This window comes from Hemibagrus wyckioides, linkage group LG24 (genome assembly GCF_019097595.1).
Source record: "Hemibagrus wyckioides isolate EC202008001 linkage group LG24, SWU_Hwy_1.0, whole genome shotgun sequence".
NCBI classification, from domain to species: domain Eukaryota; kingdom Metazoa; phylum Chordata; class Actinopteri; order Siluriformes; family Bagridae; genus Hemibagrus; species Hemibagrus wyckioides.
In genome coordinates, this window is record NC_080733.1 from 18,957,456 (window position 1) to 18,982,455 (window position 25,000).

A 25,000-nucleotide genomic window follows, 5' to 3' on the forward strand; every position below is an offset into this window, starting at 1 on the left:
TGTCACTGGTACTGGTGTCACTGGTGTTAATGTCACTGGTACTGGTGTCACTGGTGTTAATGTCACTGGTGTTAATGTCACTGGTACTGGTGTCACTGGTGTTAATGTCACTGGTGTTAATGTCACTGGTACTGGTGTCACTGGTGTTAATGTCACTGGTGTTAATGTCACTGGTACTGGTGTCACTGGTACTGGTGTCACTGGTGTTAATGTCACTGGTGTTAATGTCACTGGTACTGGTGTCACTGGTGTTAATGTCACTGGTACTGGTGTCACTGGTGTTAATGTCACTGGTACTGGTGTCACTGGTGTTAATGTCACTGGTGTTAATGTCACTGGTGTTAATGTCACTGGTACTGGTGTCACTGGTGTTAATGTCACTGGTACTGGTGTCACTGGTGTTAATGTCACTGGTGTTAATGTCACTGGTGTTAATGTCACTGGTACTGGTGTCACTGGTGTTAATGTCACTGGTACTGGTGTCACTGGTGTTAATGTCACTGGTACTGGTGTCACTGGTGTTAATGTCACTGGTGTTAATGTCACTGGTGTTAATGTCACTGGTACTGGTGTCACTGGTGTTAATGTCACTGGTACTGGTGTCACTGGTGTTAATGTCACTGGTACTGGTGTCACTGGTGTTAATGTCTCTGGTGTTAATGTCACTGGTGTTACTGTCACTGGTGTTACTGGTGTTACTGTTGTCACTGGTGTGACTGTCACTGGTGTCACTGGTGTGACTGTCACTGGTGTTACTGGTGTGACTGTCACTGGTGTTACTGGTGTGACTGTCACTGGTGTTACTGGTGTTACTGGTGTCACTGGTGTTAATGTCACTGGTGTCACTGATGTCACTGGTACTGGTGTCACTGGTGTTAGTGTCACTGGTGTCACTGGTGTTACTGGTGTTACTGGTGTGACTGTCACTGGTGTTACTGGTGTGATTGTCACTGGTGTTACTGGTGTTACTGGTGTTACTGTCACTGGTGTCACTGGTGTTACTGGTGTGACTGTCACTGGTGTTACTGGTGTGACTGTCACTGGTGTCACTGGTGTTACTGGTGTGATTGTCACTGGTGTTACTGGTGTCACTGGTGTGACTGTCACTGGTGTTACTAGTGTTACTGGTGTGACTGTCACTGGTGTTACTGGTGTGACTGTCACTGGTGTTACTGGTGTTACTGGTGTCACTGGTGTGACTGTCACTGGTGTTACTGGTGTGACTGTCACTGGTGTTACTGGTGTTACTGGTGTCACTGGTGTGACTGTCACTGGTGTTACTGGTGTTACTGGTGTGACTGTCACTGGTGTTACTGGTGTGACTGTCACTGGTGTTACTGGTGTTACTGGTGTCACTGGTGTGACTGTCACTGGTGTTACTGGTGTTACTGGTCTGACTGTCACTGGTGTTACTGGTGTCACTGGTGTCACTGGTGTTACTGGTGTGACTCTCACTGGTGTTACTGGTGTTACTGATGTGACTGATGTGACTCTCACTGGTGTCACTGGTGTTACTGGTGTGACTCTCACTGGTGTTACTGGTATTACTGGTGTGACTGGTGTTACTGGTGTTACTGATGTGACTCTCACTGGTGTCACTGGTGTTAATGTCACTGGTGTTACTGGTGTGACTGTCACTGGTGTCACTGGTGTTACTGATGTGACTGGTGTTACTGGTGTTACTGATGTGACTCTCACTGGTGTCACTGGTGTTACTGGTGTTACTGGTGTTACTGGTGTGACTGTCACTGGTGTTACTGGTGTTACTGGTGTTACTGGTGTTACTGTCACTGGTGTTACTGGTGTTACTGATGTGACTCTCACTGGTGTCACTGGTGTCACTGGTGTCACTGGTGTTACTGGTGTTACTGGTATGACTGTCACTGGTGTTACTGGTGTTACTGATGTGACTCTCACTGGTGTCACTGTTGTTACTGGTGTGACTCTCACTGGTGTTACTGGTGTTACTGATGTGACTGGTGTTACTGATGTGACTCTCACTGGTGTCACTGGTGTTACTGGTGTGACTCTCACTGGTGTCACTGGTGTTACTGGTGTAACTCTCACTGGTGTCACTGGTGTCACTGGTGTTACTGGTGTGACTCTCACTGGTGTCACTGGTGTTACTGGTGTGACTCTCACTGGTGTCACTGGTGTCACTGGTGTTACTGGTGTTACTGGTGTGACTGTCACTGGTGTTACTGATGTGACTCTCACTGGTGTCACTGGTGTCACTGGTGTTACTGGTGTGACTCTCACTGGTGTTACTGGTGTTACTGATGTGACTGGTGTTACTGGTGTTACTGATGTGACTCTCACTGGTGTCACTGGTGTTACTGGTGTGACTCTCACTGGTGTTACTGGTGTTACTGATGTGACTGGTGTTACTGGTGTTACTGATGTGACTCTCACTGGTGTCACTGGTGTTACTGGTGTGACTCTCACTGGTGTTACTGGTGTTACTGGTGTGACTCTCACTGGTGTCACTGGTGTTACTGGTGTTACTGGTGTGACTGTCACTGGTGTTACTGATGTGACTCTCACTGGTGTCACTGGTGTCACTGGTGTTACTGGTGTGACTCTCACTGGTGTTACTGGTGTTACTGATGTGACTGGTGTTACTGGTGTTACTGATGTGACTCTCACTGGTGTCACTGGTGTTACTGGTGTGACTCTCACTGGTGTTACTGGTGTTACTGGTGTGACTCTCACTGGTGTTACTGGTGTTACTGGTGTGACTGGTGTTACTGGTGTTACTGATGTTAATGTCACTGGTGTTACTGGTGTGACTGTCACTGGTGTCACTGGTGTTAATGTCACTGGTACTGGTGTCACTGGTGTTAATGTCACTGGTACTGGTGTCACTGGTGTTAATGTCACTGGTGTTACTGGTGTGACTGTCACTGGTGTCACTGGTGTGATTGTCACTGGTGTTACTGGTGTTACTGTCACTGGTGTCACTGGTGTGACTGTCACTGGTGTTACTGGTGTGACTGTCACTGGTGTCACTGGTTTTACTGGTGTGATTGTCACTGGTGTTACTGGTGTTACTGTCACTGGTGTTACTGGTGTTACTGGTGTCACTGGTGTGACTGTCACTGGTGTTACTAGTGTTACTGGTGTGACTGTCACTGGTGTTACTGGTGTTACTGGTGTCACTGGTGTGACTGTCACTGGTGTTACTGGTGTGACTGTCACTGGTGTTACTGGTGTGACTGTCACTGGTGTTACTGGTGTTACTGATGTGACTCTCACTGGTGTCACTGGTGTGACTCTCACTGGTGTTACTGGTGTTACTGTCACTGGTGTTACTGGTGTTACTGTTGTCACTGGTGTGACTGTCACTGGTGTCACTGGTGTGACTGTCACTGGTGTTACTGGTGTCACTGGTGTTAATGTCACTGGTACTGGTGTCACTGGTGTTAATGTCACTGTTGTCACTGGTGTTACTGGTGTTACTGGTGTGACTCTCACTGGTGTTACTGGTGTTACTGATGTGACTGGTGTTACTGGTGTGACTGTCACTGTCCCAGTCGGTGGTTACACTGCTGCATACAACCAGAATTGAATTCCAGTCAGAATCCTGAACCTGTACTCAGATATCTAAACCTCTGCGGTTTTGAGCATATGCTTTACTCTGTAGACTGAAGAGTAAATGAAGAGCAGGATTAGAATTAGAGAGACACAGTTAAAATTACAGGATTATTATAAAATAATTACATTACACACACTTTAAAAAACTCATTTATGTCCAGTTTCTGGTCAGTGACGTTTACAGATTCATTCAGTGACCTAAACATCCGCCATCTTAGACTCATTGTGTTACAGGTAAACTGTCAGGGTTTAGTTTCATCTCACTCTTTAGAATATTATAGCTTTTTATTTTAATAGACTAAAATTAGAACACAATCATAAACAATGCACTTTATTTGTTTTGCCTGTGAACGTGTTGACATTACAGACTCACAAAACCCATAAAAGCCTGTGTGTGTGCGTGTGTGTGTGCGTGTGTGTGTACAGTCTTTTTTTCACGGCTCTGTGGCTTCCCCCTGCATGTTTGTGCTCGGCATGTTCAGGAAGTTGAAGCCTGTTTTGTCTGCTTTTGGGTCTCTGTGGGTTTCTGGAGGAAAAAAAAAACCTAAAATAAGAGGAGAGTGTGTGTGTGTGTGTGTTAAACTGGACGAACGGAAACAGCTCATGGTCAGATGAGGAGAATATGCTGTAATGCTGTTAAAAAATTCCTTTTTCAGGAACAGTTTGTTCTCCAAATTTCGCGTTTTGAATCAGGATCCTTTTTTTCGTCTGATGACATCATGAGCTGTGATGAAAGATAAACTCATGGAAGATCACGTCTTTACGTATTGCCTAACGAGTTAATAAGAGTTCCTCATTAAAGATGGAAATAAATCGCCGGCTTTTTGTTGTTGTTGATTTCTGTTTGATTTCTGTTTGATTTTGCCTCACTGCCTGCAAACGAGACGAATCATCCGTGTTCTTCATCATCATCATCATCATCATCCTCTAAACCAATCAGAAGTTGAGTCTTTCACTGGCAGCGTCATCGACATACACTATATTGCCAAAAGTATTCGCTCACCTGCCTTGACTCGCATATGAACTTAAGTGACATCCCATTCCTAATCCATAGGGTTCAGTATGATGTCGGTCCACCCTTTGCAGCTATAACAGCTTCAACTCTTCTGGGAAGGCTGTCCACAAGGTTTAGGAGTGTGTTTATGGGAATTTTTGACCATTCTTCCAGAAGTGCATTCGTGAGGTCACACACTGATGTTGGACGAGAAGGCCTGGCTCTCAGTCTCCGCTCTAATTCATCCCAAAGGTGTTCTATCGGGTTGAGGTCAGGACTCTGTGCAGGCCAGTCAAGTTCATCCACACCAGACTCTGTCATCCATGTCTTTATGGACCTTGCTTTGTGCACTGGTGCACAGTCATGTTGGAAGAGGAAGGGGCCAGCTCCAAACTGTTCCCACAAAGTTGGGAGCATGGAATTGTCCAAAATGTCTTGGTATGCTGAAGCATTCAGAGTTCCTTTCACTGGAACTAAGGGGCCAAGCCCAGCTCCTGAAAAACAACCCCACACCATAATCCCCCCTCCACCAAACTTTACACTTGGCACAATGCAGTCAGACAAGTACCGTTCTCCTGGCAACCGCCAAACCCAGACTCGTCCATCAGATTGCCAGATGGAGAAGCGCGATTCGTCACTCCAGAGAACGCGTCTCCACTGCTCTAGAGTCCAGTGGCGGCGTGCTTTACACCACTGCATCCGACGCTTTGCATTGCACTTGGTGATGTATGGCTTGGATGCAGCTGCTCGGCCATGGAAACCCATTCCATGAAGCTCTCTGCGCACTGTTCTTGAGCTAATCTGAAGGCCACATGAAGTTTGGAGGTCTGTAGCGATTGACTCTGCAGAAAGTTGGTGACCTCTTCGCACTATGCGCCTCAGCATCCGCTGACCCCGCTCCGTCAGTTTACGTGGCCTACCACTTCGTGGCTGAGTTGCTGTCGTTCCCAAACACTTCCACGTTCTTATAATACAGCTGACAGTTGACTGTGGAATATTTAGGAGCGAGGAAATTTCACGACTGGATTTGTTGCACAGGTGGCATCCTATCACAGTTCCACGCTGGAATTCACTGAGCTCCTGAGAGCGACCCATTCTTTCACAAATGTTTGTAAAAACAGTCTGCATGCCTAGGTGCTTGATTTTATACACCTGTGGCCATGGAAGTGATTGGAACACCTGATTCTGATTATTTGGATGGGTGAGCGAATACTTTTGGCAATATAGTGTATCTGTGCTGAACAAAAGCTAGGACACCATGAATTAGCAAAATTATCCTGCTTAGAGTGTATATAAGTATTTAATATGTTTATACATTGTTTATAGTGTGTATATACTGTGTGTGTGTGTGTGTGTGTGTGTGTGTGTGTGTGTTCACACCATATTAAATCCAAAAACACAAGGACGAATCTGACAGAGTGGAAAAGGTAGGTATATTGTGTGAACGGAATTCTGACCTCTGATCTGACATCGGTCACTCAGGAAATACAGGAAGTAGGAAATTGTGTATCTAACTTTATTTCTTGTACATGTGTGGAGTTCTGCCCTCACTTTACACCATTTTAAAGAAAATTTATATATATACATATATATTTATCTCTATAGGAAAATGGAGTTCATTCAGCGCTACTGTGAGGAAGGACGTTCATATGGTCAGTTTGATGGATATACTGATAGTGTATCATGGAGTAAAGATTAGTTTGTGATCTCTAAAAACACACCAGGAATGTTAGGAAGACCAAACTATTCCAGATTAAAGGATGTAAGGAGCGCTATAAGAGCAGAGCTGTGTTCATACACACACCAATCCACTTTCTACTGCTGCAGCTACTGCTGGACTTCCCATAGATCCTGAGTGACCCGTGTCTCGTCCAATCAGAGGGAAGAATTCCGTTCACATTCACTACACCTAGCTTTTCCGCTCCGTCTGAATCGTCCTTGCGTGTTTGGATTTGTCATTGTGTGTTGCTTTTCTCGGCCAGCGTAGAATGAATCAAAACAACAAGAATACTTTGTAAATGTCACTTTAGCAGCAGTTACAGTGACACAGCTTCATGGACACGTCTGTGATCTGCAGTCTTCAGGTCTCTCCACAGACTTCTGATGGAGGTAAAGTCTGGGATTCCGAGACTTGCCCTGAAGCCAGTCCGGTGTGGATTTGAGCTGTTCAGGTCATTGTGATGGTGAAAGGTGAGCTGTCTGAGTCTCTGTGTGCTCTGGAGGAGGTTTACTCGTCTGGATTCATCCTTCCTTCAATCATCTCCCAGTTCCTGCAGCTGAGAAGCACTGAATATCAGGATCTGCAGCCGGCACCATGCTTCACATTCATATTTACAACATTTAGCAGACACCTTTATCCAGAGCGATGTACATTTATCTCATTTATACACCTGAGGGTTAAGGGCCTCGCTCAGGGGTCCAGCTGTGGCTCTTGGTAGCTTCACTGTGGTGATGGTGTTAGCCAGGTGATATGCAGTACTGTTCTGACCCCTTTCATTAGACCAGAGAGTCAGATGCTGCCATGTGCCTTTCACTCACAGTGACATCCATCCTGTCCCCCTGTCATGGAGGAATGATGGAGAGATGCAGTGCCGGTTCTCTAACAGGTTCTCTCATCTCTGCCCAGCTCTTTCACACTGACTGGCTGCTGGGGTTCTTTCTTGCCTCATTGACTGAAGCTTGACCTGCTCCAGCTCCAGGAAGGTTTGAGCTTCTTCCAGTCATCTCAGACATCCACAGAGACTTCATGGCTGGGTTTTTGTCCTGCAGTGTAAATTGTGGGCTGTTATAGAACTCCAGATGAGGTCTAGACTCCCCTCAAGGTGAACTAAACCAAACAGGACCCCACATCTGGACATATCTGGAGAGCCTCAGACAAACACACGTCAACTGCGTAACAGCTACTTAAGAGACATAAACTTTGTTTATTTATTTATTTATTTATTTAAATTAATTAATTTGTTTGTTTGTTTATTTTTATATTTTAATTTATTAATTTACTTATTTATTTATTTGTGTTTTTTTTTTACACTACTTAGGATATGGTTTTAGCAATAAATGGTGCACTAAATATTTATATATATTATTAATAGAGTGCATTTATTTAGGTTCACAACAAAAAATAAATACTTATTTATTACTGAATTATTATTATTAAATACTAATAATAATTAACTAATAATTAAATACTTTATTATTATTATTATTATATTTAAATGTTAGTTCATTAAAAATCATAGTATAATTATAGTAACACAAAGTACACACACACTTTGGATAGACAGACAAAGAAACATACTGAGTCATTCTCTGACCTCTCCCTCACACTCACATGTCTGTAGAATAGGGAAGGATATCAACACACACACACACACCTCAATGGTATACAGTATATAGTGTGTGTGTGTACAGTACACTAAGGTCAGAATGTGTTCAGGGTTTTTACACACACTTTCTTTATAGATTGAGTTATAGATTTTTAAAAATTCAAAACAAAAAAGTCCATTAGAGAAGAATTCTGACCCTTTATCCGGCCATTTTAGAGACCCTTTCTGCAGCAGTCTTCTCGTATAGGTTTCTGATGTTAGGTGATTAGACAGGGAGAGTGTGTGGACCTTAGTGTTCAGGTGGAGAGTCTAATCACTGCTGAGGCAAAAAACTAGTTCAAAATGTCTAAGGATCTGGGGTCAGGGAAATCTTTTACAGAAAGCGTCATTCTTTAATCCAGTCTAACACACACACACACACACACACAGACTATTTAGAGATGGGTGACAGTTTGTTACAAGGTGGGGAGTCATCACAAGTTAGAGAAAGAGAGAGAGAGAGAAGTTAATTATGATTCTATTATTATTACTATTATTATTATTATTATTAGTTGTTGTTGTTGTTCTTGTATTGTGGTCAGATGTCCGGCGATGTCCAGCTCTGTGCAGCTCTGCTGTAACTCTAAACTCCAGACACTCATCGGCGAGACTCCAGCCACTTTACTAAGTGTGTGTGTGTGTGTGTGTAATTCTATGCTCCATACACTCCCTGTCTAGACCTGACCCCTCCTTCTCTCACTCTCTCTCTCTATCTATCTCTCTATCCGTCTGCGCGCGCGCTCCCTCCCTCTTCCTCCTGTCTGGCTCACATTCTGCCCCTCCTTTCGGGAGGAGGAGTCACGCGCGCACAGACACAGACACAGAAACACACACACACACAGACAGACACACACACACACTCACATACAGCGAACCCTTTCCTTTCTGGCTGCGCGCGGATGGTTTTGGTAACCGTACCCCGCCGCCCGTTCCGCGCGCGAGCTGCTGCTACCGCGTCTCCGTCGTCGTTATTATTGTATACAGGATATTTATATTTATAAACATATATACATATATATATATATATATATATATGAGTCGCTTTTTCGCTCTTTTCTCCGGGATGGCGTGATTAAGGCGCGAGACAGAACGAAGACCGGGCTCCCACTCGGACTTTAAAGGACCCCCCTCCTCCCCTCCCCGCTCTCTCTCTCTCTCTCTCTCTCCCACCCTCCCTCTCTCCCCCTCCTCCCTCCCTCCCTCCCTCCCTCCTCTTCATGCGCCACCACCGAACGGTCCCGGGCACCGGCAGCGCGAGCTCCACCGACACCACAACCAACTCCACCAATGCCACTCGCTCGTGCGACTGCAGCGCGTCCCAGCAGCCGCGGGGAATGGAGAGATGTAAGTCCGTTTGTTTCCGGTGTCCTTATTAATCTATCGTCATCATCTTCATCACCAACGTCATTATCGTTATCGCGGAATTCGTTGTGTGTGTGTGTGCGTGTGTTTTGGAGCAGACAGATAGCCGCGAGCCGCGGAATCGATCCGGTTTACCGGCCGCGGTGTTATCACGGGGGTTATTTTGGCCTCGCGCCTCCGGTTCCGGTTTGTCTGTGGGCGTCATTTTTTCTTTTCTTTTCTTTTCTTTTTTTTTAACCAAAAACATAATCACATCGTTGCTTTATTTTTCTTCTATCTATCTATCTATCTATCTATCTATTATTATTATTATTATTATTATTATTATTATTATTATTATTATTATTGCTGCTGAAATGCAGATGCGGAGCTGGTGTTGTGCGCGCGCGCGTGTGTGCGTGTGCGCGCGTGTGTGTATGGGTGTTGTTAACACGGGGGTGTAAAACTTGCACGCGCTCTTGCTTTCCTTCGCTTCTTGGATGTTTTAGTGACAAAAAAAACAGAACCGCGAAATCTGTGTGTGTGTAAGTAATGTGCCTACACACACACACATACGCGCGCGCGCACGCACACACACTGTTACATTTCGGTGTAACGTTACTTAACGGAAGTTTCAGTCTTAATTAGTCCTTAATTAGAACTTCCGGTTCAGGTCTTCAGCGTTCCTATGGATTTTCCCAAGCATCCTGAAGCGCCTTACGCTTATACTCTAGAAATTGTTCTAAACTGAAGTTATTAATTCATGTATTTATTTTTAGTTATTTATTATTATTATTATTATTATTATTATTATTATTATTATTATTATTAATAATAATAATATCCACTGCTTTAAATCCTACAAAATGACAAAACTAAACAATAAATAGTGCACTATATAGTGAGGAAGCCGCCTCCAGGTCACAGTGCAGGTAATAAATGCAATAACAGTATCTATAGAAGAAGAAGAATGATCATGTAAAGATGATTATTATTATTATGATTATTATTATTATTATCAGTGATGTAGGAAACACACAGTGACATTCGGGTGAAGCGTAACGGATTTATTCACACCTGAACTTCTTCCTCCGCTGAGCAGGAGAGACACAGCGAGCCAAGACTTTTGCTCTGGAAAAATTATAATTATTATAATTATTATTAATATATATATATATATATATATATAGAGAGAGAGAGAGAGAGAGTAAAAGCAAAAAAAACTAAATAAATATACTAAAGCTGAAATAAAAGCCCTGAATGATCAGCCATGTTGTGGAGATGCTGGAGAGAAGTGAGCATGTGTAGTGAAGGGAGTGATGATGTGGGATCAGACCTGTCTGGAGAAAAGGACTGGTTTGTAAGAAACTGGGAAATAAACTCAGGAGAAATGGAAGCATCACTCCGAGTAAATAAAAAGAGATGAAGTCTTAAACATTACACTGGGTGATGAAACTGGGAACGAGGCATAAGTTTTAACCCCCTTTGTTTATCTGTGTGTCTTATTGGGACTGAGGGTGACTTCAGAGTCAGAGCGACTTCACCAAACTTGAACGCTAATGCATTAGCATAATTTGTTGTGTAGTGTGTGTGTGTGTGTGTGTGAGATATAATGTGAGTCAAAATGTGCGTATCAAATATCATCCAAACAACCACAAATCGTGTCTCACTAACACTTCACTATCTATCTATCTATCTATCTATCTATCTATCTATCTATCTATCTATCTATCTATCTATCTATCTATCTATCTATCTGTCTGTCTGTCTGTCTGTCTGTCTGTCTATCTATCTATCTATCTATCTATCTATCTATCTATCTATCTATCTATCTATCTATCTATCACAACATTTAGGAGACAGAGTGTGCACTAATGAGACACCCTAAATCAACCGTCCCCCTAAAACACTAAATTACAAATCTTTACTTTAAGATTTGTGTCAGAATTAAAAGGAAATAGACTTGATTAAGTCACGTTCCTGTCCATCATTAAGTCACGTGACTTTAAAAAGCGAGGCAGTAAAAATTTTAGACTTGCTCGCATGAGAAATGTTTTTTTTTCTTGCCTGGAAAACAGCAGAGAGCTTCAGCACTCACTGTGATGCATTCATTGAAGATAATGCTAAAGCTAAAGCTAATCCTGTCCACCGGAGGCCTCGCTGCTTTCAAAAAAAAAAAAAAAAAAAGCAGGAGTGTGCTATTAATAGAGCCGTATTTCGAGAAGCAGGTTCTACAGAAGGAGAAACGTGCTTAAAGTGCGTCTCGGTTAGATCTTCTCGCTCGATACCACACACACACACACACACTCCTGTTGTGAAGGAGGCCTGGTATAATCCATTTTCAGCATGGCAGTGGTGGCGGGGATGGTGGTGGTGGGCAGGCTGGGAAACAGGATGTCGGGCCGAGTCCAGGGCTGAGACGCAGAATAAGTCCACACAAAAGCGTTTAGTTCCACTGATAACTAAATTCATTTGAAATCAAAGACCTCACGCTAGTATCTTTACACCCTATATGTTCTTCTCACAAACACACATACACTATACTGCCAAAAGTATTGGGACACCATTCAATTCAGTTGTTGTTTTTCAGGGGTTGGACTCGGCCCCTTAGTTCAGCTTCATACCAAGACATTTTGGACAATTTCATGCTCTTTGTGGGAACAGTTTGGGGATGACCCCTTCCTGTTCCAACGTGACTGCACACCAGTGACCAAAGCAAGGTCCATAAAGACATGGATGAGTGAGTTTGGTGTGGAGGAACTTGAAAGGCAGACATCTTAAAACTTTTGGCAATATTTTGTGTATATCACTGTTAGAAGTCTTTTGGGATTTAATAAAACTAGAGAAAGCTCCCTGACACTGGAGACTCCTTCCGAGTCCAGAATTCAGCAGCGCCGTGGTGTCAGTGACTCAGAACCTCCATTCGGTCGAGGTGCAAGCCGTCTAGACGTCTGGGAGTTTAGAGTTTAGAGAAGCAGATGGCCAACAGAAGAACAGGACGATCCGCAGCACCGGCGGTTACAGGAGAGGAAATGTTTTGAAAGTTTTAATAGTAATATCAACGCATTCCAAGCGTCCATCTGGGACGTAGGCTGCCGAGGTAGGCGTTTTTTTTTTTTTTTGTGAAGATATAGAGTCTGTCCCACTCGGGAGGCGGCGTAAAGATGGCTGTGTTCTGAGAATCCTTATTTTTGGATGCAGTGATAGCGCTGGTGTGTGTGTCCTTCTCACAAAGGACAATCCCACTGAGCAGGGTTAGGAATAAAGTACTGCGATTAATATAAAACTGACCTGTAACCTAATGTACATGGGGTGTGTGTGTGTGTGTGTGTGTGTGAATGTGCAGCACAACAGCAAGGTGAAAGAATGTATCATTACTTTATTCAGGATGTGTGTTAGGGTGTGTGTGTGTTGGTATGGGTGTGGGGGTTGTGTGTGGGGGGGGTGTTGTGTGTGTGGGTGTGGGGGTTGTGGGAGTATGTCTGTATGTGTGGGAGGAGTGTCTGTGTTTGTTATGACTATGTTTATGGCTCTGTGTGTGTGTGTGTGTGTGTTGGGGGATGTCAGGTCTCAGTACGTCTGTGTGGGTGTGTGAGAGTGTGATGAGGTCACACCCAAGGTCAGCTGTCAGTCCTCCTCCTGCTCTTTGTGTGTGTGTGTGTGTTTGTGTGTGTGTGTGTGTTAGCTTGAAGACAATCAGAGGGCTGATTTCTAAAGCAGAAAGTATAACGTTATTAAAATAGAGTTAGTTTGTTGGCTTGTTGCCAGATATTAAACAGAAAGTGAGTAGTGATGTAGATGAACTATGTCGTGTGTCTGAATCAGCTCTCTCCTCACAGACGCCACACTGCATTCTGGGTATCTTCTTTTCACCATGCTACTTTTGGGGACAACTATAACTATAAACCTGAAAAGTAGGGCACTAGGGCACCGGGGAAGAGGGGGTGACTTTTAGTCATCAAGACGTTATTACACTGTAACGTTAGGTGTTAGCGATAGTTTTAGCAGAGTTTCACGTCAGACCCGCTAATCAGATACGGTAGACTTGACACTGAAGCAGTTATGGTAGACATGACTCTGAATCAGTTACGGTATACGTGACACTGAAACAGTTACGATAGACGGTAGACGTGACACTGAAACAGTTGCAGTAGACGTGACACTGAAACAGTTGCAGTAGACGTGACACTGAAACAGTTGCGGTAGACGTGACACTGAAACAGTTACGGTAGACGTGACACTGAAACAGTTACGGTAGACGTGACACTGAAACAGTTGCGGTAGACGTGACACTGAAACAGTTGCGGTAGACGTGACACTGAAACAGTTGCGGTAGATGTGACACTGAAGCAGTTATCGTAGACGTGACACTGAAACAGTTACGGTAGACGTGACACTGAAACAGTTACGGTAGAAGTGAGACTGAAACAGTTACGGTAGATGTGATACTGAAGCAGTTATCGTAGACGTGACACTGAAACAGTTGCGGTAGACGTGACACTGAAACAGTTACGGTAGACGTGACACTGAAACAGTTACGGTAGACGGCAGACGTGATACTAAAACAGTTATGGTAGACGTGACACTGAATGAGTTACGGTAGATGTGATACTGAAGCAGTTATGGTAGACGTGACACTGAAACAGTTACGGTAGACGTGACACTGAAACAGTTACGGTAGACGTGACACTGAAACAGTTACGGTAGACATGACACCGAAACAGTTATGGTAGACGGTAGACGTGACACTGAAACAGTTACGGTAGACTGTAGACGTGATACTGAAACAGTTACGGTAGACATGACACTGAAACAGTTACGGTAGATGTGACACTGAAACAGTTACGGTAGACGTGACACTGAAACAGTTACGGTAGACGTGACACTGAAACAGTTACGGTAGCTGTGACACTGAAACAGTTACGGTAGCTGTGACACTGAAACAGTTACGGTAGACGTGACACTGAAGCAGTTACGGTAGACATGACACTGAAACAGTTACGGTAGATGTGACACTGAAGCAGTTATGGTAGACGTGACACTGAAACAGTTACGGTAGATGTGACACTGAAACAGTTACGGTAGATGTGACACTGAAGCAGTTATGGTAGACGTGACACTGAAACAGTTATGGTAGACGTGACACTGAAACAGTTACGGTAGATGTGACACTGAAACAGTTACGGTAGATGTGACACTGAAACAGTTACGGTAGATGTGATATTGAAGCAGTTATGGTAGACGTGACACTGAAACAGTTATGGTAGACGGTAGACGTGATACTGAAACAGTTACGGTAGACGTGACACTGAAACAGTTACGGTAGCTGTGACACTGAAACAGTTACGGTAGACATGATACTGAAACAGTTACGGTAGATGTGATATTGAAACAGTTACGGTAGACATGATACTGAAACAGTTACGGTAGATGTGATATTGAAACAGTTACGGTAGATGTGATATTGAAACAGTTACGGTAGATGTTACACTGAAACAGTTACAGTAGATGTGCTATTTGAGTATTTTAGTAAAATATGTTAGAGTAGCATTTATGGTAAACTTTTACAGTGGAATTGCCATTCAAGCATTTACAGCAAATGTGCTATTCGAACACATTTACGGTTGACATGTTACTTGAACGTTTACGGTAGATGTGTTACTTAAACATTTATGGTAGACATATTACCTGAGTGTTTACAGCAGACATGCTTCTCAAGCGTTTGTTAGATCCAAATGTTACTCAAGCATTTACGGTAGACGTGTTACTGGAGTGTTTACGGTAGACGTGTTACTGGAGTGTTTACGGTAGACGTGTTACTCGAGCGTTTACGGTAGATGTGTTACTGAAACAGTTGCGGTAGACGTGACACTGAAACAGTTACAGTAGACGGTAGACATGATACTGAAACAGTTACAGTAGACGTGACACTGAAACAGTTATGGTAGACATGACACTGAAACAGTTATGGTAGATGTGATACTGAAACAGTTACGGTAGACGTGACACTGAAGCAGTTACGGTAGACATGATACTGAAACAGTTACGGTAGATGTGATATTGAAACAGTTACGGTAGACATGACACTGAAACAGTTACGGTAGATGTGACACTGAAGCAGTTATGGTAGACATGATACTGAAACAGTTACGGTAGATGTGATATTGAAACAGTTACGGTAGATGTGACACAAACAGTTACGGTAGACGTTACACTGAAACAGTTACAGTAGATGTGCTATTTGAGTATTTTAGTAAAATACACTATATTGCCAAAAGTATTCGCTCACCCATCCAACTAATCAGAATCAGGTGTTCCAATCATTTCCATGGCCACAGGTGTATAAAATCAAGCACCTAGGCATGCAGACTGTTTTTACAAACATTTGTGAAAGAATGGGTCGCTCTCAGGAGCTCAGTGAATTCCAGCGTGGAACTGTGATAGGATGCCACCTGTGCAACAAATCCAGTCGTGAAATTTCCTCGCTCCTAAATATTCCACAGTCAACTGTCAGCTGTATTATAAGAACGTGGAAGTGTTTGGGAACGACAGCAACTCAGCCACGAAGTGGTAGGCCACGTAAACTGACGGAGCGGGGTCAGCGGATGCTGAGGCGCATAGTGCGAAGAGGTCGCCAACTTTCTGCAGAGTCAATCGCTACAGACCTCCAAACTTCATGTGGCCTTCAGATTAGCTCAAGAACAGAGCGCAGAGAGCTTCATGGAATGGGTTTCCATGGCCGAGCAGCTGCATCCAAGCCATACATCACCAAGTGCAATGCAAAGCGTCGGATGCAGTGGTGTAAAGCACGCCGCCACTGGACTCTAGAGCAGTGGAGACGCGTTCTCTGGAGTGACGAATCGCGCTTCTCCATCTGGCAATCTGATGGACGAGTCTGGGTTTGGCGGTTGCCAGGAGAACGGTACTTGTCTGACTGCATTGTGCCAAGTGTAAAGTTTGGTGGAGGGGGGATTATGGTGTGGGGTTGTTTTTCAGGAGCTGGGCTTGGCCCCTTAGTTCCAGTGAAAGGAACTCTGAATGCTTCAGCATACCAAGACATTTTGGACAATTCCATGCTCCCAACTTTGTGGGAACAGTTTGGAGCTGGCCCCTTCCTCTTCCAACATGACTGTGCACCAGTGACCAAAGCAAGGTCCATAAAGACATGGATGACAGAGTCTGGTGTGGATGAACTTGACTGGCCTGCACAGAGTCCTGACCTCAACACCTTTGGGATGAATTAGAGCGGAGACTGAGAGCCAGGCCTTCTCGTCCAACATCAGTGTGTGACCTCACAAATGCGTTTCTGGAAGAATGGTCAAAAATTCCCATAAACACACTCCTAAACCTTGTGGACAGCCTTCCCAGAAGAGTTGAAGCTGTTATAGCTGCAAAAGGTGGACTGACATCATATTGAACCCTATGGATTAGGAATGGGATGTCACTTAAGTTCATATGCAAGTCAAGGCAGGTGAGCGAATACTTTTGGCAATATAGTGTATATTAGAGTAGCATTTATGGTAAACTTTTACAGTGGAATTGCCATTCAAGCATTTACGGCAAACGTGCTATTCGAACACATTTACGGTTGACATGTTACTTGAACGTTTACGGTAGATGTGTTACTTAAACATTTATGGTAGATATATTACCTGAGTGTTTACAGCAGACATGCTTCTCAAGCGTTTATGAAGGATGTTAGATCCAAATGTTACTCAAGCATTTACGGTAGACGTGTTACTGGAGTGTTTACGGTAGACGTGTTACTCGAGCGTTTACGGTAGACGTGTTACTGGAGTGTTTACGGTAGACGTGTTACTCGAGCGTTTACGGTAGACGTGTTACTGGAGTGTTTACGGTAGACGTGTTACTCGAGCGTTTACGGTAGACGTGTTACTCGAGCCTTTACGGTAGTTGTGCTTTTCAGTCATTTACAGAAAGAACTGCCTACTGAAGTGTTTGTTATTTTCTGCCACTGCTAGCTTTATTTAATGTTTTTTTTATAGCTATATTTCCCGGCTGCATGTACAGAATGTTCTGATGTGTGATATGATATGAATTGTTATGTCATGTTTAAGTTCTGACATGTAGAAGCAGGAGGAGTCATGGAGCTATTCCAGCAGAGTTTCAGTGCAGTGTGAGAATTTAAAACAATGCAGCTTGGTCTTGGTGTGTGTTTGTGTGTGCCGTGAGAATTTTACAGCCCCCGGAAGGAGGAGTTGGGGGGTTATTGGGGGTGTTTTAGGGGTCATAAACCCCCCTGTCACCTCTCTAGGCTGGGGGATGAGTGAGAGAGCGGATGAGTTTTGGCCTTTTAACAGCTGCAGCTGAGACTCAGCCTTGACATTGGCCCTGGTTCTCGCTTTTGTGTGTGTGTCCTTGCAGTCACCCTCATCCCATATACCCCCTCCATACACCCGAGGTGTCCCCAGATGTCCCGGGATGATATGAGGTGGGGGCTGTAAGGGAGCGTATGTGCATTTTAGTGTCAGCTGCTTGGGGGTTTGTGCGTCTTGTTGTGTTTGTTGTCTCGAGCTGCGCATTCTTGATCAGTCCTGATGATGAATGAGTTGTGTGTCTGGTTTTTTTGTGTGTTGAGGGTCTAATTTGTGTCTGCAGACATGATTTTCATTTAAATATTTATCAGGTCTGGTCTGGTTTAATTGGAAAGCATGCTAGTCTCGGGTTGTATCAGTGGGGCGCCAATAGTTTCACTCACTACACTAAACCGTACTGTTATAACAGGTCATAGTGGAGGAGTGTGTTATGTCCACCGTGTTTTAATTCTCTTACAGCACCACAATCTGTTCATGAGTACAATTTTAGCTCGTGAAATTCTCCGCTAGTTCCTGTTTTCTCTTCAGTTATAGCAGCTATCAACGCTCCTCCCCTCAGCAGCCTCACTTTATTCTCTCTTCAAGTTAATAAGAGTTTATCTCAGGTCTGGTCTGATTGTGTTGTGTCTCTGCACTGATATATTAATTATCATAAGCTGCAGTTACAGCAAACAAATCAACATCTTCTGACCAATCAGAGTTCATTATGACGTGCTATAATGACATCATAATGAGCTTTTGAGATTTAGTGCTTCCTTCTCCTCACACGATTACACAAAAATACAAACTTTCAAAAACCAAACAACACCAATCAAGTGAAATATACCAAAAACAAATCAGACGGAGCGGAAACAGTAGGTACAGTTTGTGAACGGAATTCTTCCCTCTGATTGGACGAGACACGGGTCACTCAGGATCTACAGGAAGTCCAGCAGTAGCTGCAGCAGTAGAAAGTGGATTGGTGTGTGTATGAACGCAGCTCTGCTCTTATAGCACTCCTTATATCCTTTAATCTGGAATAGTTTGCTCTTCCTAACATTCCTGGTGTGTTTTTAGAGATCACAAACTAATCTTTACTCCATGATACACTATCAGTATATCCATCAAACTGACCATATGAACGTCCTTCCTCACAGTAGCGCTGAATGAACTCCATTTTCCTATAGAGATAAATATATATGTTGGTTATTTTCTTTAAAATGGTTTAAAATGAAGGCAGAACTCCACACATGTACAAGAAATAAATTTCTTCCTGTATATCCTGAGTGACAGATGTCTCGTCCAATTGGAGGTCAGAATTCTGTTCTTCTGGACTCGGTTTCTTAATGTGACATCGCTGTGAAGTTTCAGACACACTTGCGTGTTTTGACGTCACAGTAAAGCAGTTTTGCTAACGTCAGCTAGTTCTCAAGTTCTGAAGCTGGCTAACATTAATACTAATGCTAGTTATATTATATTATATTATATTATATTATATTATATTATATTATATTATATTATATTATATTATATTAATTATATTATATTATATTATATTATATCGTGTTAATTAAAGAGAGAGGCTGGTGAAGGAGCGACTGGTTCTAGCTGAGAGCAGGAACATGGGGGTTCCACAGCGAAATGTAGCTAGAAAAGGATAAAAAGTATGACCTGTCGTACTAGAATAGGATAAAAAGCGTATTTGCTGCACTAGAGAAGAAATAAATCACTCCAGAATGTGCTGCTATGGGAAAATAATCAGCTTTGTTGTTAGCATGTGGCTTTTGTTTGTTTGTTTGTTCTAGCTGTATGGCTCATTATCTATACATTTCGATGCTACGTGTATTATGTACCTAGCTTGCTAATCTTTTCCGTGTTGTTCCTGTTCACCCTCAGAGGACCAGCGTAACCCTGAAATCAGTGTGGAACCATTTCTTCAGAGTCTCATGCTAATCTGCAGGCTAAGCTGTGGTAGTTTTCCCTCTAGCTAACGTTACACTGTGGTCCTACTGGTGTTAGCTTGCTATCAGCTAGCTGTTAGTGATTAGTTTACTTGTACACAAACTAATAGAAGAGGAATGTAATGCTAGCAAGAACAAGCACTGCTCAGCTTCACAGTTGCTAGCCTGGAATTTTTGCTAGCACAATGTTTAAACAGGAAATGTGTTTTTCAGTCTTGGTTCTGTGGTTGTTTTGGGGTCAGGACAGATTTTTCTGGGTAAAGGTTATGTTGGAAGGATGAAGAATGTTGGAGAAACTCGGTAAAAAAAAAAAAAGAGAGAAAGAAGAAGGACGTAGGCCGCAGATTAGCCTGGAGCGGTGCTGCCGTGCCAGTTCCTTCTCAGGAATGCAGACCGTTTTGTCGTTTTTGTTGTTGTAAAATGGTGCAGCCAGACCGCAGACACAACACCGCCACGCCAGGCATGATGTTATCACACTGAGTGTGTGTGTGTGTGTGTGTCACACTCATAAACACACCACACTCATTCATCAGGCATGCATGGGCTAGGTCGTCCTCCCAGACAACAAACCCCCCAGCTTTTCATTTTCCCTCAGTTCAAAGGTCACGGATACTCCCTTCTTTTGTCTCAGTCATTGTTTAGCCTAGCGCTGGCTCCATCCCAAATGCTAAACCTTACGTCTGGTTAGCATTAGCGTTTGTCTCACCAGAACGTCGGCCATTTTAAGAAAAACGCCAGAACATGCAGAATCCAGTCGCAACAAGACCAACACTGTGGATGGGTTTCCCATAATGCACTGCAGGCATGACACTTCTGGTGTAGTGTGTGTGTGTGTGTGTTGTGTGTAGATTTTGTTCTTTGGCACTGGGGGATGAGGGGGTTCTGGGGTTAAAGGTCATGTGTCACTATGACCCTAATTATGAAAGTCAGATTAATCAGTGAGACTATTGTGCTCAGTTTCAGCCGCCTGTCTGTCTGTCTGTCTGACAGCAGCTGCAAGCAATCACACAGACAGACTGAGAATCAAATAGAGAGAAACAGACTACAACAAAAGTGAATGAGAGAAAAGACAAAAGACAAAAGACTGAAGACACGGAGGGGGACTGGGGGGGGGTGAAGGCCCAAAAAAGTAATAGTAGGAATAGCAGAAAGGAAGAAACTGTCATAAAGAAAGAAACAAAAAGAAAGATGTGGAAAACAGATAGATAGTCCACAGAGATGGATAGAAGAAATAAAAAAAATAGGAAAGATGAAAAAAAATAGCAGGAAAACGTGAGAAAGAAAAAGAAAGAAAAACAAGAAGAAAGAAAGAAAGAAAGAAAGAAAAGAAAAGAAAGCAAGAAAGAAAGAAAAGAAAGCAAGAAAGAGTCAGGGAAAGAAAGAGAGAAGAAAAGACAGATGGCTAGACAAACAAATAGAGAAGTAAATCTTGTGGGTGAAAAACTGGCTAAGGGACTAAAACTGCTGGGATTTTAAACAATCCAAAAAAGGAAAGCAAAGCTGGAGGAGAGAGATGGACAGTGAGAAAGAGGAGAGAGAAAGATGGACAGAGAGAGAGAGATGGAGGAGAGAAAGATGGAGCAGAGAGAAAGATGGAGGAGAGAGATGGACAGAGAGAAAAATAGACAGAGAGAGAGATGGACAGAGAGAGATGAAGGAGAGAGATGGACAGAGAGAAAGATGAAGGAGAGAGATGGACAGAGAGAGATGAAAGAGAGAGAGATAGAGGAGAGAAAGATAGACAGAGAGAGAGGAAGATATACTGAGAGAAAGTTGGAGGAGAGAGAAAGATGGACAGAGAGAGAGAGAGAGAGAGAGAGAGAGAGAGAGAGATGGACAGATGAAGGAGAGAGATGGAATGAAACCCTGACAGTAACAGTAACAGTACAGCTCTGAACTGACTGTGTTTTAAAAGAAGGCGGGAAAGGGAATCACATGACACAGTTATGAGAACTCTGTTGCTAGGCAACTGTGCCCAAGCAGAGCATAAGCTAGCTAATGCCTGGAGTGGACAGTTTAGCTAGCTGTCTGGGTACGAAACCTTTGATTAGAGACAACGTGAAGCACAGTGAGAGTGGAAAGGACACAGAGGTGTAGAGAAGACATTTTACATTTACCTCAGATGTGATGAAAAAGTTCAAATGAAACTCCAGCGTGTTTACACCTAGCATCCAGCGCTAACTTAGCATCCATGGATTCAGTGCTGAGATACAAACCTAGCCATGTTCACTCAGAGTTCACCAGAAAGACATGATATTTGGATAAAAATACATTCTGAGTGTGTGTGTGTGTGTGTGTGTGTGTGGTCGCCAGAGAGAACAGAGCGTAGCAGAGTTCCTTTTTAACAGGAAATAAACTCCCGTTTCAGGAGTAAGATGAGTCAGCGGAAGAGAGATAAAGGAAGGAACAGATGGATAGAGTGATTCATCAGGAGGAGAGATGAGAGGAAAGCAGGAGGAAGACGAGGGAAAGACAGAGGGAGGAGGATAGAATCGGCTAGGTTAAAACCGGACATGAATTTAGAAAGAAAGAAAGAAGAAAGAAAACAGAATGGCAGAGAGAAAAGAGAAAAAGAAAGACAGAGAGAAAGATAAATAAATACAGAAAGAAGGAAAGGAAAAAAAGAATGAACAGATTGACAACATGAAAGAAATAGAGAGAAAGAAAAGGTAGAAAAAAGAAGACAAAGTAAAGGTGTAGATAAAGAAATACACAGATAGATAGATAGATAGATAGATAGATAGATAGATAGATAGATAGATAGATAGATAGAAAGGACAGACTGCAGGGATAGAGAGAAAAAGAAGGGATAGAAAAAGGCAGAGAGAAGTAAAGAAAGAGAACAGTTTTAATCACAATGCATTCTGCATTCACAAGCCTTCAGACGGCTGCTGATGGAGGGGAGGTGGAGGAGGAGGAAGAGAAAGAGGACAGGGGCAGTGTTAGCGGGAGGAAGACAGGGGCAGTGTTAGCGGGAGGAGGACAGGGGCAGTGTTAGCGGGAGGAGGACAGGGGCAGTGTTAGCGGGAGGAGGACAGGGGCAGTGTTAGCGGGAGGAGGACAGGGCTAGTGTTAGCGGGAGGAGGACAGGGGTAGTGTTAGCGGGAGGAGGACAGGGGTAGTGTTAGCGGGAGGAGGACAGGGGTAGTGTTAGCGGGAGGAGGACAGGGGTAGTGTTAGCGGGAGGAGGACAAGGGTAGTGTTAGCAGGAGGAGGACAGGGCTAGTGTTAGCGGGAAGAGGACAGGGCTAGTGTTAGCGGGAGGAGGACAGGGCTAGTGTTAGCGGGAGGAGGACAGGGCTAGTGTTAGCGGGAAGAGGACAGGGCTAGTGTTAGCGGGAGGAGGACAGGGCTAGTGTTAGCGGGAGGAGGACAGGGCTAGTGTTAGCGGGAGGAGGACAGGGCTAGTGTTAGCGGGAGGAGGACAGGGGTAGTGTTAGCGGGAGGAGGACAAGGGTAGTGTTAGCAGGAGGAGGACAGGGCTAGTGTTAGCGGGAAGAGGACAGGGCTAGCAGTTTGGGAGCAGGTGGCGTCTGAACCATGGCTTTTATCCTCCTCAAAATTACACTGAGGTTAAATAATTCAGGGAAAAGCCGAGTGTCTAGACGTCTGACTGAGACAGAGCTGAAACCCAGATACTGAGCTGAAGAGAGTTCCAAATAAATTCAACTGCTGTTCAGACCAAATGAAGGACAGATGAGAGGAGATGAATGACCACAGAGTGATGACCACTACTGCAGGGCTTTAACACACACTGCTACTGTACTGAGATACTTTTCTCTCTATCTATCTCTGTCTTTCTCTCTCTCTGTCCCTCTCTCTCTCTCTCTCTCTCTCTCTCTCTCTCTCTATCTATCTATCTATCTATCTATCTATCTATCTATCTATCTATCTATCTATCTATCCCATACTTTCTCTCTGTCTTTCTCTGTCTGTCTTTCTCTTTCTCTGTCTCTGTCTCTCTCTCTCTCTCTCTCTCTCTATCTATCTATCTATCTATCCCATACTTTCTCTCTGTCTTTCTCTGTCTGTCTTTCTCTTTCTCTGTCTCTGTCTCTCTCTCTCTCTCTCTCTCTGACTTTAAGCGATCTGATCTCATTTGTTCCATTCTGCTCAGTTTACTCACCTTCCTCTCTCTCTCTCTCTCTCTCTCTCTCTCTCTCTCTCACTCACTCTCTCGCACTTTCTCCTGCACCTTGAGTGTGAATGGAAAATGTCTGTCACGCCAGAAAAAGGGTTCACCACAAGCTGTTTTCTTTTCCATTTTCCTTTAAAAAAAAAAGAGCGAGAGAGAAAGAAAGAGAGAGAGGAACAGAGAGGGAAAATCCCTGGAGGAGAGAAAGAAAAGATCCAGAAAGGTTATAAGCTGTTATATAGAGACAGACGAGAGCGTGGCATGAAACACATCCAGAGTTTGTTATTTCCTGTTAGTTTTAGCCATGAAAGAAAGAAAGAAAGAGAGAGAGCTAAAAATGCCTCTTGCTAGTTTTTGCTAGCATTACTGTGATCCATCACTACATGACCTCACACTGCACTTAGCTACAGGAAGTGACATCAGAGCTGAGCACTGAAAAGAGTGAAGGAGAAGCTAAACAGTAATAAATGCTAAACCCAGCAGCTAGCTCATGCTAACAATGCACACAGTAATACAACAAACAGCTAATAACAGTTATTGCTAGCAATAGCCTGCTGCTAGCTAGCTAAAGTGCTGGTGTACTGGTGACTAGCTGGTTTGTTGACTAGCTACAGTGCTAATTGTGCAGTGTATTAAAGTACAGGCGTGTGAACAGACCCTGAAGCTAATGCTAATTCTGTCTCAACCTTCAGTCTCATACTGACTTGCTGACCAGCCACTTTGCTAACTAGCTAGCATGATGAAGTATTCGAGATGCAGCACTCAGCTACATGAGTCCAGTTATATAATAAATATAATAAAATGTTTTCATAATAATTTGTTGAAATGTGAGGTTATAGTTCAGGGTTACGCCCCGGGGCATTCTGGGAAGAAATTGAACAAGGGGATTTAACAGGAACTTTTTTCCCATGATGCCTCAGTGATTTGTAGATCACAATGAATTGTTTCCTTCTTTATGCTGTGTACCAGTGCGGCCTACATGCCTGAGCAGCTGGAGTGGGCGGTGTGTGTGTGTGGGCATGACAATGGTGTGTGTGTGTGTGTGTGTGTGTGGGCATGATGATGGTGTGTGTGGGTGGGGGGGCATGATGATGATGATGTGTGTGTGGTGTATATGGTGTGTGTGTGGGCATGATGATGGTGTGTGTGGGTGGGGGGGCATGATGATGATGTGTGTGTGGTGTATATGGTGTGTGTGGGTGGGGGGGCATGATGATGATGTGTGTGTGGTGTATATGGTGTGTGTGTGGGCATGATGATGGTGTGTGTGGGTGGGGGGGCATGATGATGGTGTG

The 25,000-nt window shown here is 43.7% G+C and overlaps 1 protein-coding gene across 2 annotated transcripts in view; it reads left to right on the forward strand.

The window, feature by feature from the left end:
• The first annotated feature begins 8,785 nt into the window (after nucleotides 1-8,785).
• The window catches only part of ldlrad4a (low density lipoprotein receptor class A domain containing 4a), a 27,925-nt gene continuing 11,710 nt past the window's right edge, over nucleotides 8,786-25,000 (forward strand). The window contains exon 1 of one of the 2 annotated variants that reach the window (XM_058377219.1): nucleotides 8,786-9,297. In XM_058377219.1, the coding sequence (XP_058233202.1) occupies nucleotides 9,171-9,297 (127 nt within the window). In that variant the 5' untranslated portion in view covers nucleotides 8,786-9,170. The remainder of the gene's footprint in view (nucleotides 9,298-25,000) is intronic. The other variant, XM_058377218.1, reaches the window with a different exon arrangement.